Source organism: Carcharodon carcharias, chromosome 19, assembly GCF_017639515.1.
Source record: "Carcharodon carcharias isolate sCarCar2 chromosome 19, sCarCar2.pri, whole genome shotgun sequence".
NCBI lineage: Eukaryota > Metazoa > Chordata > Chondrichthyes > Lamniformes > Lamnidae > Carcharodon > Carcharodon carcharias.
In genome coordinates this window covers 88,293,573-88,309,964 of record NC_054485.1, presented here as the reverse complement: position 1 = coordinate 88,309,964, position 16,392 = coordinate 88,293,573, and the positions used below count along the sequence as shown (strand labels likewise).

Below are 16,392 nucleotides of genomic sequence, written 5' to 3'. Positions count from 1 at the left end.
GAAACCGAGTTGGTTCACTGCAATCCATTGGAACCATGAAGTCGATGGAAAAGGAAAGATGAGCAGGGTTTCTAACACGTCGCTGTGGCCAACAACGCCCATTCTGTGTCCATTTCGGAGTTGACTTTTGTGCATTTCACTTTCGGTGATAGGTGTAATGCTAGTGGAAGGGAGCTGGCCCCCTGTCTCAGATATCTTACTCCGTTTTTATCTCCATTCACTTCATCGGCACCCCTGCGACAAGGACACAAAGAAAACACCTGGATAAACGGATAACATTGAAGCTTACCACTTGTTGCTGCTTTTCAGGATCCTCCTGAAAGGAAGGCAGGGATTTCAGCAGTGCTACTGCAACAAAGGCTGTCATTGGAGCTTTCATGTCTGAATTGAGAATTCCACCCTAAAATAAATACACCAGAATACCAACAGAGAGTTAAGTAAAATATGTTACACAGTTAATTAGCTTAGGCGCAAAATCACTCTCACATTTGCGCGAAAAAAATGGTCGCTAGAGGTGAGTTATTGTTGACGTCTCCTTATGAAGGATAATACCAGGGGACTGTGGATATTTCCCCTCTTTTCGCATCCAATGTGATCTTCTGTTGCCCGTGGGAAATGTTCATTCCGTGAACATGATGGAAGATTCAACATGGCAGCCAAGTTCACTGTTGCTCCGTGCCCCTGCCCAAGTAAGTGTTTGAACTTGATTTGTGTGAATATTTTGATGGTGGGGTATAGGAAACAGGTTAGAATCATCAGTAGTTTACGACTTCTGATCTAAAACTGGGAGAGAGATGCAGCCAGAATCAATATTATTGAAGCGCTGGGGCCCCAACGAAGCGTCGGCGTAGAAAATAGAACACCCTGGGCAGGTAAATGACAAACGCATCCGAACGGCCGTCATCATTCCCTTGCCTGAATGACCTATAAATCTCAAACGAGTGGGATTTTAACCTAACCCGCTCGCCGGAAAACTCAGCATCGAACAAAATGCTGGTTTCACACGCCTTCCAATTGAAGTCGACAGAGGAGCGCTATTGCTTCAGGTGTAAACCCTTCAGTCCACCCAATCTAGCGCATTTCCCAAGTGAAGTGCTAGGTTATAATTATGCTTCACCAAAGCTAAGGAGCCAACAAGGGGCCTGAAAGTAAACAGTTACAACTGATGAGTTTCTCATGCTGTTCAGTCACTAAGCGCAGTTTTAACTTTTGACGTTAGTGGGTATGGCTTGAGATAGAGCTATTCAGGTTACCCTATTTTCCTTCATTTCCCCGTCAAAGGAAGTGAAGATCTGGAGAGACGTCTGACAGCCGATTGGTCCGAAATTGACCGTTTTGTACCATCAGCCAAAGTCAAAATGATTCCCCAGGAGATGGAGGTTTGCATAGTGGTGCCTGCAGTTGGAGAGACAGCCTCAACTGTCAGACTCTATCGAGAGAGTTATTTCAGGCACCGGAGTTTTTTCTCCGACCCATCCATCTGCATCCCATTGAAATCATATTCATGTAGACGCTTGGAGTCGGGGTGGGTGGAGGGAGTGTTGGGGTTGGGTGGGGGTTGGGGAGTTAAATGAAAAATAAAGGGAAAGCAGGCTCCACGGATTTTAACAAGGTTGTAATGACTAATTCAACAACTTGCATTTACAGTGTATATTTAACTCGCACTGGGCTTCGCCAAAAGGTTATCGAGCAAAGTTTCTAGGCTAGATGTGAATGCTGTATAAAATGTAAAACGGGCGAAAATGCCTTGCCATTCCACACCGGTCTACACTCCTCCAGAATTTATTTTTTCCCCCGTTAATCTCTCTGGAATCAAACAATCGGCCGGATCGGTTATGCCCGTTTTCCATTTTCGCAGAAAATGAGTTTAGACCGCAGTGGATGAGACCGTAGCTCCTCTCGGGCATCGACACAGGTCACAAGGAGTAGACGGAATACATTGCAACATCATACCTCGCGCGAGCAACACTTTAGTATAAGTTAAGGAGCTCACCCAAGACAAAGGAAACGATTAGTAACAAGTAAAGGTAAAGAGCAGAAACAGAAATGCATATTTAATTAATTATTTGGGTAGAAGGGATAGAAGTTTGTTTTGGGTGATATCTGATCAGCCGTCCGTTATACGGTCCACCTAATGTTCAGTTCCCTGCACTTAAAATGAGCTGAGTATGGCGCCCGCTGTATAACGGGAAGTTAATGCCGCACTGTCCACTTCACTTTACCACCCAAGACAAACTTGCACCTCCCTCTCCTCCACCGGAAACGCCAAGAAATGCAATGGAGTTAAGAGGACAATCCTCAACAAGGGAGGGCAGCGCATGCAAAGAGGGCTGAAAATGTGGATTAATGGAAATATTTACACGACCTTCAACCCTCTAAAGGATAAATTAGGATCGTGAAACTCTCCAGTTTCCTTCTGATCGTTCACCAAATACAAGACGGATTTCTGAATGTGTTCCTTTTCAACATCGACTTGATTCCTAACAATCGAGAGTATCTTAACAATATATGCCGTTAACCTGAATGTGGAAAAAAATGCATTGTCAGAAAGATCGGAAATATCCTTGAACCCTACTTTGTTCAATTGTTCTCCCTTGCAATAAAACCCAAAGCCAGAATTTTCAATATTAAGCTCGACCAAGTTACTAAGTGTTAACAGTTTCCGTTCTGGACTTACAATCTTCCGAAAATTATCTTAATATAATGAGATTAATCCGTGTAGAATTAAGGACGACTAGCAGTTCGCACCATCCATACTTGGAAAGTTGTTGACGGTCTGAGTATCAAGGAACTGTAACGCAGTCAAGGATGCTGAAGCCGCTAGTGTCACTGAACCATTTCTTCGTGATGGTTTAATTCATTGGGCAATAAATTTACATTTCCATACGCCATGTTACAATTACAATTTTTTGGACTCATTATTAGCCAAAATTAGGGTTGCATTTTATTACCCAGTTTGCAGGTATCCAGGTCGACTTAAGAATGTTACGTCAGGAGTGCGGCAGCCATGTGAATAATAGTAAGTCTGTGTTAACACTTATCGTCAAGTACTGCTGCACTGTTAAAAAAAGGACTGCGTCAGACGCGATTCAGTCGTAGCGTTCTTGTCTGTCACAACGTTGTGGGGTTAAGTCGCACTCCAGGACTTGAGCAGAAAACAGCAAGGCTGTCACTGCAATGTAGTACTGATGGGCTGTTGGAAGTGCCCATCTTTCAGATGAGATGCTAAACTGAAGCCATCTCTGTCTAGTTAGGCCGCAGCTCGAGGACTGTGTGCAGTTCCAGGCTCAGCATCAAAGGCAATATATGATCGTAATAGATAGTGTACAGAGCACTTTATATTGGATGTTGCCAGGAGTAGCGATATTTAGCTACGAGGAAAAATGGACGGGCTGATGTTGTTTCCATTTTGGAATAGAGGAGGCTGAGAAAAGATTTAATTGAATTGTATTCCTCGTCCGGATGAATTGTGTACACCGATTTTGAAATAATTTAGGAAAGACATAGTAGAGGCGTTACCACGGATCTTTGGTAATTCGTTGGAAAAGTGTGTAGTGCCGAAGGCAAACTGATAACTGATGTAATTCCATTATTTAAGAAGGGGGTTGGGGGTGTTGGGGAGGGTTGGGGGGTGGGGAGAGAAATGCCCAGAGAATTATAGATCAATGAGCTGCACATCGGTGGAAGGAAAATAATGGCATTACTACAAAATGAGATAATAGAAGAACATGTAGAAAGGATAAACTGACAAAGACACATATATACACACGCACATATACACATGCACATATATATATATACGCACACATATACACACACGCGCATACACACACATATATAGTCAGTATGGATTTCAAAAGGGACAAACTTTCTTGAATTTTTAAGGGGATAACAGGAAGGGCAGATAACTGCTATAGTAGATGTAGTTTATCTGCATTTTCAAAAGGACTTTGATGAAGTGTGCCATAACAGATTAATGAATTAGGTTAGAGAATGTTCAGGCAGGAGACAAGTGGCAGAATTGCTTGTCAGGTGTCCTCAAGATAAAAAGCATAGGCTGGGAGTAACGGGCCGTTATTCTTAATGGCAGAAGGTGGGAAGTGGCATTCCACAAGGATGAGTGCTGAGATCACTGCTGTTCACGATTTAAACTAACGATTTGGACGTTGGAATCAAAAGCAGAAGTTTTAAGCTGGTGGAGGTCTCCAAATGGGGAGGGGGTGTGACCACCAATACTGAAGAAGGCCTAAACAAGTTGCAGGAGGGCAATAGACAAACATAAAAGTGAATAATTGGCAGATAATTGGACAATTAAATTCAAAATAGCTAGATGTGAAGCAGCACATTTTTGAAGGCAGATTATTACTTATTGCTTGGAAGATGCAAGTCTAGGTGGAGTAGAGGAAAATAGGGATCTGGGAGTGCAAATACACGATTCACTAGAATTCTGCCACAGGTTAGCAAGGGCATAAAAATAATCCAAGCAATATGCATTTCTCCTAGAGGATTTGATTGATTTTTTCTAGGAGGTGACTAGTTGTGTAGATGAGGGTGGTGTAGTTGATGTAGTCTATATGGACTTCAGTAAGGCTTTTAAGAAGGCCCTGCATGGGAGAATGGTCAAGAAGGTAAGAGGCCATGGGATCCAGGGCAATTTGGCAAATTGGATCCAGTATTGGCTTTGTGGCAAGAGGCGGAGGGTGATGGTCGAAGGTTGTTATTGTGATTGGAAGCCTGTGACGAATCAATGCACTGTAGAAAAAATTAAGGGAGTGGTCTCGAGTAGGACTGGAACAAGATATTTTCTACATATCCCACAAAAGGCAGGCATAGCTGGGACACATGCGGATACCAGTACAACACATTATATTTAGAGAAAGTGAGATGAGTAATAAAAAGTTGAAGGTGTTCAGTGAGAACAAGTTAAGCAAGGTCAACTAAGATGGTGGTCGATGGAAGCTGGTTAAGCCACTACTTAAGGAAGAAACCGCTCAGATTGCCTTGGTAAGCGAGTGGACATCCATGATGAAGGGGAGATGGTTAGCACTAGGAAATTTGAAACTACTGAAGTTGCAACAGAGATCAGCAGAGGCACAGATTTAAGTATAGAAAGACTAGACAACGAGGAAAAAACCGCCATGATAGGGATAAATCAGTTCCGTGGGGAAGGAATGGGTTCAAACGAAAGGCTTACCAGGGCGGCCTGTTTGTGGACTTGAGAAGAAGGTAGGATCGGGCTGTTCGGTGTTGGGGATTGATGAGGTAGGATGCCGTGTCCAGAAGACATGAGGTCAGTGGCGGTCCCGAAAACAATCCTTGATATTCGCTGTCAGTTGATGGTTGGGGGTGGGGTGGTGCAGAGAGCAGCAGGAGGAAGTGTCAGAGAATTAGTATTCAGCCTTTGCTAGCTAGAGCTTGCAAAAGCATCACCTTGTCAGCAAGTTTGTTACCAGTATTAGGGTTGAATCTGAAAGGATGGAGTCAAAAAATTCAGAAAGAGGCAGACTAGAGTGAGTGAGGGGAGCAAAGAAATTGATACAGACAATTTCACACTGACAGTTCTCAGTGGAAAGATCAAAAATGGATAAGAGGCCAGAGGGAGGGGTTTAGGTGGAGGGAGAATACAAGAAATGGATGACGGGGTCTGCTGATCGAGGGGAGAACAGGTGGACAAAATGTTGAGCATGGACATGGAGGCAAAAGTGACACTAGAGCTCAATGTGATGCCAAGCTCAAAAGCATTGAGGTGCAGGGCAAAGGGGAGAAAAATGAATCCTTTACTAAAGGCAGGTCGGTACAGAGTGGAAATTATGGTATCATTTCAGATTAAATGAAGCATCAAGCAAAACTACGGAGCAGGACAGCTTTGAGGTAGTTGGTGCTGCTGTCAAGAGAGGTCGAGAGTGTACACGTGGCAGCAGCATACGGCATCAATTGTGGATCACAGGTTATAGCGAGCACAGCGGTACAGGGAGTGTTGAATGTCTAGGACATACCCGTAATCATGGGTAGATCTGGAATGTACAAGCCACAAACAGACAAGACCCTCGAGCACAGACAAGGTTGAGGATGTTCAATGTGAACAAGGCTGCGATCAGATCGAATCAAACTGAACTCGCAGGACAAAAAAACAAGCCGAGTGCTGTCTGAAGAGCAGGAACCTTAATGGAGTGAGAATCTCTTAAGCAACGAGAGAGGCATCTGGGAATGTGTACTGGATTAGTAGGAAATATCCTCACTTTACAAATAACTAAACGATCAGTCCAAGGATAACAGAACTTGTAAATTCAAGGAGAAACAATTACAGTCGATTAAAAATTAAACAGAGGACATCAGGAGCAGATATAAATAATTAATACATGGTGAGTCGAATGTCGGCTAGCTCTGACCTTCTAATGAATGTTGCACTGCCTGAAGCATTCTCTAAAACCTATCAGTGAAGCATCAAGCTGTGTTTCTGCAATCATCAATTTCTGACACTGCTCAGGATTCACACCCTGAACTCACAACAAGGGGAGCTTTGGAGAACTGATTAACATGACCACCTAAAGAAATCCAAGAACTGAATTCCTATTGCCCCTTTCATCAACTTACGACATCGCAAAATGCTTCACAAGGAATGAAGTAGCTCTGAAGTGTGTTGACATGTAATATAGGAATCATTGTAACCAATTTTCACGCAGCAAGATACCATAAAGAGTGTTAATAACAAAATCACCTGTTTTGGTGATGCTAGTTGAGGAAAAAGATATTGGCCAGGACAAAAGGAGGAACTCCTTTGCTTGATTTGAAATGAGATAGTTTACACAAGTGTAAATGAGGTGTCAGCTTAGCATCTCCTCAAAAGGTGACACATTCAAAAGTGTATCGCTTCCTCGGTACTGCCTCTCCGAGAATGCAGGGCTCCTTCAGTACTGGCCCTCTAACTGTGCAGTTCTCTATTAGCGCTGCCCTTTCAACAGTGCAGCACTGTCCCTCGGTTTAGTATCATAGGGAAAAAGTTAGAAGCTATTGTTAAAGATGCTATAGCAGGGCACTTGGTAAAATTCTGCGTAATCAGAGTCAGCATGGTTTTGTGAAAGGGATATCATGTTAAACTAATTAATTGGAGTTTTTTTTTTAAGAAGTAGCATATGCTGTGGATAAAGGGGAACCGGTGGATGTCCTGCACTTATATTTCCAGAAGGTTTTTGACCATGTCAAAGGTTATTGTGAAAAATAAAATCCCATGGTGTAGGGGATAACATATTGGCGTAGATAGGAGATTGGCTAGCTAAGTTGCACTGCAGGCACTCACCAAAACTCCTTAGACAGCACCATCCAAACCACTACCATTTAGAAGGACAAGGGCAGCAGATACTTGGGAACACCTCCAGCTGCAAGTTTCCTTCCAAGCCATCCTGACTTGGAAATATATCGCCTTTCCTTCACTGTCGCTGGGTTAAAATCCTGGAACTCCCTCCCTAACAGCACTGTGGATGTACCAAAACCACATGGACGACAGCAGTTCAAGAAGGCATCTCACCACCACCTTCTCAAGGGCAATTAGGGGTGGGCAATAAATGCTGGCCAAACCAGAAATGCCCACATCCCATGACTGAATTAAAAAAACAAGAAATAAAGGGTAGACATAAATGGATCTTTTCTGGTTTATGAGATGTAATGAGTGGTTTGCCACAGGGATCAGTGCTAGGGCTTCAACCTTTACAATGTACATACATGACTTGGATGAAGGGACCAAAGGTATGGTTGCTAAATTAACTGATGACACCAAGAGAGGTAGGATAGTAAGCTGTGAATAGGACATAAGGAGGCTACAAAGGGATACAGATAGGTTCATTGAGTGGGAAAAGACCTGTCAAATGGAGTATAAGGTGGGAAAGTGGGAAATTGCCCATTTTGGTAGGAAAATGATAAAGAAGCACATTATCTAAATGGTAAGAGATTGCAGAACTCTGAGATGCAGAGGGATCTAGGTGTTCTAATTCATGAATTGCATAAGGCTAATATGCAAGTAGAGCAAGTAATTAGAAAAGGTAATATAATGTTATCATTTATTGCAAAGGAGATTGGATACTAAAGTAGGGAGGTTATGCTTCAGTTGTAGAGTGCACTAGTGAGACCGCATCTGGTGTATTGTGTACAGTATTGGTCACTTTATTTAAGGAAATATGCAAATGCGTTAGAAGCAGTTCAGAGAAGCTTTACTAAACTAATATCTGGAATGGGTGGGTTGCCTTATGAGGAAAGGTTGGACAGGCTGGGCTTGTATCCACTGGAGCTTAGAAGAATAATAAGTGACATGATTGAAACACATAAGATCCCTAGGTGTCTTAACAAGGTCGATGTGGAGAGGATGTTTCCTCTTGTGGACGAATCTAGTACTAGGAGCCAATGTTCAAAAATAAGAGGTCGCCCATTTAAGACAAAAATGAGGAGAAATATTTTCTTTCAGTGGGTTGTGAGTCTTTGAACTCTCTTTCTGAAAAGGTGGTGGAAGCAGAGTCTTTGAATATTTTTAAGGCAGTGCTAGATAGATTCTTGATTAACAAGGGGGGCGAAAGGTTACCGGGAGTAGGCAGGAACGTGGGGTTGAGACTCAGATCACCCATGATCTTAGTGAATGGAGGAGCAGGCTCGAGGGACCAAGTGGTCTACTCCTGCTCCTAATTCATATGTACGTATGTTCCATCCCAAGAAGTTTAATGAAGCAATTGCAGGAATTTCAATATTGGCTTCCCATATTGGTTAATAATTTAAATTCCACAACTGCTCATCTTTTCCCCAAAGGTTAGAGCCGTTCGACTAAGAAGCACCCTCTGAACGGATATGGAAAATCTCAGATACTGGAGTCCAATGTCTGAGCTGAAGGTTGCTTGATGGTGAAGCACAAGTGAATGGGAAAGCATTGAAAAATGGCGCCAAAAACAATACAACCTCACCATCTGCTGCTGGAGTAGTGGTTGAATCCTCCGTATGATCCATCAGGACTTTGATGTTCCACTATCCTTTTGTACCCTGCAAAGAAAAACGCAAAATTGGACAAACGCACAATCTTTATTACTGCGATTAACTCACACAATATTTTTGCTGCCTATTTCATGCTATCATTTGCAACACCATTTTATTCTGCAGAAATTATGGTAATAGAGAAGTTTTTATTCTCTCGTAATGATGGTTAGAAGGAAGTGCCAGGGCCTGAGACAACTGGGGTGAGCTCTGGGACATTGATGGATTTTCTATGTTGGACCGGCTTCACAGATGGGGCCTGACCTGCCCAGGAATTTCAGTGGGACTTGAACCTAGAGGCTCAGAGGCGAGATTGCAACGAACGGAGCTACGGCCGACACGTTAATTCAACCGATATTGCTTGATTACGACTTTCAGCGACTGTCCTGGCCAGTCAACACACCTCTCTCTCTCTCTCTCTCCGCCCCCCCACCCCCCGCCTCCCACACACACACACACACACACCTTAAACCAGCTTATATTTCAACTCTTTCTTGGACTCGAACTCAAGTTCTGTCGAAGGGTCATGAGGACTCGAAACGTCAACTCTTTTCTTCTCCGCAGATGCTGCCAGACCTGCTGAGTTTTTCCAGGTAATTCTGTTTTTGTTTTGAATCTCCTTCACATGTGTTTTAAGGCATGATAAAATACTGGTTGACAAGACTCAGATTGGTAAACCTCGCCCTATATAATTACTGGAAGCACAATTAATGCAGCAAAAACTAAGCAGACTTTACGTCTGCTTCAATAGTGGGAACGACGATTTGTAAAGAGGTTGCTCAGACTAATAACATGATAGTATATACATCAAACGGCTGCTTTAATTGGCTTCTGAGCCCAAGTCAATTTCCAGGAAAAAGGTTCTCACTGGCTCGTCCTCAGTTGGAGTCTTGTGGCCATTTCTGCACGCCATACTTTGGGAAGGTGGTCACGGCCTTGCAAAGGCGGCAGAGAAGATTTACAAGAATAGTATTAGAGCTGGAAGGCTTCAGGTAGATGGAGAGATTCGAGTAACGGAGATTGTTCTCCTTAGAGCAGAAGGTTTGTGGCTGTTCAAATTCATAAAATTTTGGATAACCTAAAATGGGAGAAAAATGTTTCCAGTGACTGGAGGGCTGCTAACCAGAGGACACCGATTTAAGGCATTGGCAAAAGAACAAGAGAGAAGATGAGGAAGAAAGTTATGCGGCGAGGTATTCTGACCTGGAGGGTGCGAGAAGCAGAATAAGTAGGAAATTTCAAAGTGGATCATGTAAATACTTGATCTAAAGTATTTTGCAGGGCTGTGAAACAAAAACAGGGGAGCGGGACTGATGGATATTTCTTTCAAAGAGCTGGAAGAAACAGCTTGATTGACCTCCTTCTTCGTTGTGTCATTCAGTTATTTTATAATTTCATATCATTTTGTACAAATACAAGGGTATCCCTTGTACCGATTCTTGCTAACATTTCAGAAATGTTTCCAGGCGGATGTCTAGTGGCGTACTGCAGGGATGAGTGCTTGGGCCTCAGCTATTCACAATATATAGCAATGATTTGATAAGGGAACCAAATGTAATATTTCTACGGTTTCTGACGGTACGAAACTTGGTGGGAATGTGAGCAGTGAGGAGGGTGCTTAGAGGCTTCAAAGCGATTTAGACAAGTTGAGCGAGTGGGCAAATATATGGCCGGTGCAGTATAACGTGGGTAAATTTTCTGTTTTTGGTACGAAAAATAGAATGGCAGAATATTATTTAAATAATGATAGATTGGGAAATGTGGATATACAAAGGGACCCGGGTGTCCTTGTGCACCAATCACTGAAAGCAAGCAAGCGAGTGCAGCAAGCAGTTAAGGCGGCAAATGGTATGTTGGCCTTCAGTGTGAGAGCACTTGAGTACAGGAACAAGGATGTCTTATTGCAGCTGTACAGGGCCTTGGTGAGACCACACCTGAAGTATTATGAGCAGTTTTGGTCTCCTTATCTAAGAAAGGATACACTTGCCATAGAGGGAGTACAGTGAATATTCACCAGACTGATTTCTGGGTTGGCAGGATTGTTTTATGAGGAGAGATTGGGCTGTCTAGGCCTTATTCACTGCAGTTTAAAAGAATAACAGGGGTTCTCATTGAAACGTGTAAAATTCTGACAGCGCTGGACAGACTAGATGCAGGGATGATATTTACTCGGGTGGTTGGGGGGAGGGGGCGGGGTGTCTAGAACAAGGGATCACGGTCTCGGGATACGGGATAGGCCATTTAAGACTGAGATGAGGAGAAACTGCTTCACTCAGAGGGTGGCGAACCTGTGCAATTCTCTACCACAGAAGGCTGTGAATGTATTTAAGAAGCAAATAGATAGATTTCTAGACTCTAAAGGCGCCAATGGGTATGGGGAGAGAGCAGGAGTGCGGCGTTGAGATATAAGATCAGCCATGATCATAATGAATGGCGGAGCAGGCTCGAAGGGCCGAATAGCCTACTCCTGCTCCTAGTTTCTATGTTTCTGTGCTTCAATGCATCTGAATAACTGCTATGCATATTTCACCTGCTCTAATATGCTCGATCGCTTCATCTTTTCTTTCCGCTTTTAGGCAAAGCCATTGGTCGCTTTTGTCTAGGTAATTAACAGCAAACACGGTTGGTGCCAATCGAGATGTTGTTTGCTCGGTGCACCCTGATGGTAATTGAATGAGCCGATCAACTCCTTCTGGGGAAAGGCAGTTTTGCACAGTTTCCCCCAACACTTCACCTAAAAAGATACACATGAAAAGTCAAGGAACGGAATGGGAAATGCTGAAATAAATCTTTTCAAGTCATTAAAATTCAAGGGAAAGAAGTACTCTGTCCGCCAATTAGGAATCGTTCAAAGAATCGATTCGACAAATAATTCAAATCGGTCACAATTCCAGATGTCAACAACTACCACCACAGAATACGAATGGCAGCATATTCTGAAACAAGTCAAATTGAACACCGTGACCTATCCTTTGCCATTCACTTCAAATAGAGCAACGACACAACTGCAGACATATTGCTGCCCTTTGCGACTCTCATATTGCAAAGCGCATGGAGTAAAACGATGCTTTGCTGTGAAATTACATTGACTTTTGATCGATATCCATCTAAACTCAGGCAATAGCAGCAACATGAATGAGGTTTTCAGTTTGGATGTGCATGAAACTGCATTCCCAATGAGATGGAACTTCTGCCACAAATACACAACTCTCGGCTCTCTTGCAGCCACGGGCCAGAGACAGCACCCTCTCGGATTGATAACTGTGCTTTTCTTTGAATTTGATGACAAACTCTGAGGGATTAAATTTCTTCTGAGTCATTTTAACTGGTGGACACGTTGGGGATGGGAGAGTGAGGCTTGAGGCCTTGAATCCTTAACAGCATCAATCCCATTTCAAGATGTTTGAACGCATGCTCCTGTGTGGCCATGCCTGCCAGGGTTGCATGCGCCCTCACGGAATCTTGCAATGTTGGGGATGCTCCCTCACTATCTAGCCACTGCTGCAAAATAATACCCCTCCAGAATGAGTTAACATTCTCTGGTGTACGTTGCAGAATCAAAGAATCAAAGAATTTTTGCAGCACAGAGGACATTTGGCCCGTTGAGGCCATAACGATCCTGTGCAAGAAAAACTAAGCTAGTCTCACTCCTCTACCCTTGCCCGGTAGCCCTGCATTTTTCCTCTCGCCAGGGCTTATCCAATTCTCTTTTGAATCTGTCTCCACCATTCTTTGAGGCAGTGAATTCCAGAACACTTGCTGCACAAAAATGTTCTTTTTTCTCATGTTAACTTTTGTTCTTTTGTAAATCACCTTAATTCTTTATTACTTGTTCCTTCCGCAAATGGAAACGGTTCCTCTCTTTATTCTATGGGTCTCCGCTCTGTCGAGAACCCTCATTATTTTGAACACTTCTAACAAATTTAATCTCAATTTTCACATCCATGAGAGCAATCCTACCTTTTCCAATCTAACCCCGTATCGCTAGAGGCATTTTCGTACATCTTGTAGCCACCCACTCTAAAGCCTTTACATCTCACGAAGCCTAGTTTCTATTTGGCCTGTTTGAGCGGGGAAGACTGGAAAGTCTCAGAAGACATATGGAAAACCATACTTCCATCTACAATAGAATCTCCCACACTTCTGTGCAGAGCAAACGGGGAAATGTAATATGCTGGCATTTTATTTGAGATTGGTAATGAAGGTAGCATATGGAAAGCATAGCTCAGTGTCTATTGGATGTAGAAGGAAATTGATAACTGGGGTGACAACTTTTATTCCTCCACCAGCAATTTTTAAGTTCATTTTATTTTAGCTCATATGGCCATTGCCTGGCACAAATTTGTGTGGCACAAGTGTTACTTGCCACTTATCAAACCAAGCCTGAATGTTGTTCACACCATGCAACCTATGGACATGGACGGCTTCAGTATCTGAGGAGTTCTGAAAGGCATTGAAAACATGTTTCACCAGAAAACTTCCCCACTTCTCACTTTATGATTGAGGGAAGGTCACTGATCAATCAGGCGTCCTTACCTGGTCTAGCCTACATGTGACTCCAGACCCACAGCAATATGGTTATCTCTTAACTGCCCTCTGAAATAGCCTAGCAAGTCACTCGATTGTATCAAACCGCTACGAAGTCTGTAAGGAATGAAACCGGACGGAACACTCGGCATTGGCTTACGCACGGAAACAACAATGGCAAACTCAGCCTTGTCTACCCTGCAAAGTCCTCCTTACTAACATTTGGGGTCTAGTTTAAAAACTGGGATAGCTGCCCCCACAGACTGGTCAAGCAATAGCCTGACATAGTCATACCCACGGAACCATATGTTACAGATAATGTCCCAGACACCACGATCACCATCCCTGGGTATGTCATGCCCCACCGGCAGGGCAGGCTAACAGAGGTGGAGGCACAGTGGTATACAGTCAGGAGGGTGTTGTCCTGGGAGTCTTCAATATTGACTCCGGACCCCATGAAGTTTCATGTCATCAGATCAAACATGGGTAAGGAAACCTTCTGCTGATTACCACATAAAGCCCTCCCTCAGCTGATGAACAGTGCCCATCCATGTTGAACATCAATTGGAGGAAGCACTGAGAGTGGCAAGGGTGCATAATGTAGTCTGGGTGGGGCAACATCAATGACCATCAGCAAGAGTGGCTCGGTAGCACCACTACTGACTGAGCTGGCCAAGTCCTAAATGACATAGCTGCTAGACTGGGTCTATGGCAGGCGGTAAGGGAACCAACAAGAGGGAAAAGCATACCTGACCTCATCCTCACCAACCTGCCTGCCACATATGCATTTGGGCATGACAGCATCGGTATGAGTGACCACTGCACAGTTGTTGTGGATACAAAGTTCCACCTCCACATTGAGGGTACCCTCCATCGTGTTGTGTGGCACTACCACCGTGCTGAATGTGATAGATTTTGAACAGATCTAGCAACTCAAGACTGGGCAACCATGAGGTGCTGTGAGCCACCAGCAGCAGCATAATTGCACTCGAACGCAACCTGTAACCTCATGGCCCAGCTATCCCCCACTCTTCTACTACCATCAAGCCAGGGGATCAACCCAGGTTCAATGAAAAGTTCAGGAGAGCATGCGAGGAGCAGCATCAGGCATACCTAAAAACGAGGTGTCAACATGGTAAAGTCACAACTCAGGATTACCCACGGGCCAAACAGTGTAAGCAGCATGCAGTAGACAATCAACAGATCAGATCCTAGCTCTGCAGTCCTGCCACACCCAGCCGTGAATAGTGGTGGGCAACTAAACAACTCAATGGAGGAGGAGGCTGCACAAATATCCCCATCCTCAATGATTGGGGAGCCCAGCACATCAATGCAAAGGATAGAGCTGAAGCATTGGCAACAATCTTCAACCAGAAGAGCTGAGTTGATGATCCATCTCGGCCTCCTCTGGAGGTCCCCAGCATCACAGATGCCAGTCTTCAGACAATTCGATTCACTCCCAGTGATATCAAGAAACGGCTGGAGGCACTGGATACTGCAAAGGCTATGGGCCCTGACAATATACCAGCAGTAGTATAGAAGACTTGTGCTCCAGGAATTGCCACATCCATAGTCAAGCTGTTCCAGTACAGCCACAACACTGGCATCTACCCTGCTATCTGGAAAATTGCCTTGGTATGTCCTGCCCACAAAAAGCAAGACACGTCTAATCCGACCAATTACCACCCCATCAGTCTACTCTCCATCATCAGTAAAGTGTTGGAAGGGGCCATCAACAGTGCTATCAAGCTGCAGTTACTTAGGACCTGGTCACCGATGTCCATTTTAGGTTCCACCAGGACCTCTTAGCTCCTGACCTCATTACAGCCTTGGTTCAAACATGGACAAAAGAGCTGAACTCCCGAGGTGAGGTGACAGTGACTGCCCTTGATATCAAGGCAGCATTTGACCGAGTATGACATGAAGGTGTCCTAGCAAAACTGGAGTCAATGAGAATCAGGGGGAAAACTCTCCAACGGTTGGAGTCATACCTAGCACAATGGAGGATGGTTGTCGTTATTGGAGGTCAATCCTTTCAGTTCCCGGGCATCAATATAGGAGTTCCTCAGGGCATTGTCCTAGGCCCAACCACCTTCAGATGCTTCATCAATGACCTTCCTTCCATCACAAGCCCGGAGTTTGATGGAATACTCTCCCTTTGCCTGGATGAGTGCAGTTCCAACAATACTCAAGAAGCTTGACGCCATCCAAGACAAAACAGCTCACTTGACTGGCACCCTTCCACAAATATTCACTCCCTCCAACACCGACAAACAGTGGAAGCAGTGTCTACCATTTACAAGATGCACTACTGAGCAAGGTTCCTTAGACAACACATTCCAAATCCATGATCCTGACCATCTAGAAGGACAGGAGCAGCAGATACATGGGAACACCACCACTTGGAAGTTCCCCTTCGAGCCACTCACCATCCTGACTTGGAAATATATATCCATTTCTTCATTGTTGCTGGGTCAAAATTCTGGAATTCCTTCCCTAACATCACTGTGGATGTTCCTACACCACATGATTCAACAAAGCAGCTCACCACCACCTTCTCAAGTGCAATTGGAAATGGCCAATAAATGGTGGCTTTGCCAGCAACTCCCAAATGCTATGAATGAATAAAAAACGTGCTGAAGATGGTTCAGCCTTTTGAGCTCCTGAAGTGAATTCTTTGACCTGATATGATTAACTTCTTATAAGCGATGTTCCTTTGCACCTGGTGTGATTCCACAATGGAGAGATTTCTCTTCATTCCCATTGACTTTAGTTTTGCTATAGCCCCTTAATGCCACACTCGGTCAAATGCTGCATTAATGTCAGGGCACTTACTCTCATCAATACAAGGGTTCT

The 16,392-nt window shown here is 44.0% G+C and overlaps 1 protein-coding gene across 1 annotated transcript in view; it reads right to left on the bottom strand.

Annotated features, from left to right (window-relative positions):
• Positions 1-16,392, bottom strand: part of LOC121291270 (complement C4-B-like) — a 99,478-nt gene that overhangs the window by 26,487 nt on the left and 56,599 nt on the right. The window contains exons 27-30 of the mRNA XM_041212340.1: positions 11,540-11,743; positions 8,943-9,018; positions 2,361-2,519; positions 77-234 (exon numbers count right to left, since the gene is read on the bottom strand). Of these exons, the coding sequence (XP_041068274.1) occupies positions 77-234; positions 2,361-2,519; positions 8,943-9,018; positions 11,540-11,743 (597 nt within the window). The remainder of the gene's footprint in view (positions 1-76; positions 235-2,360; positions 2,520-8,942; positions 9,019-11,539; positions 11,744-16,392) is intronic.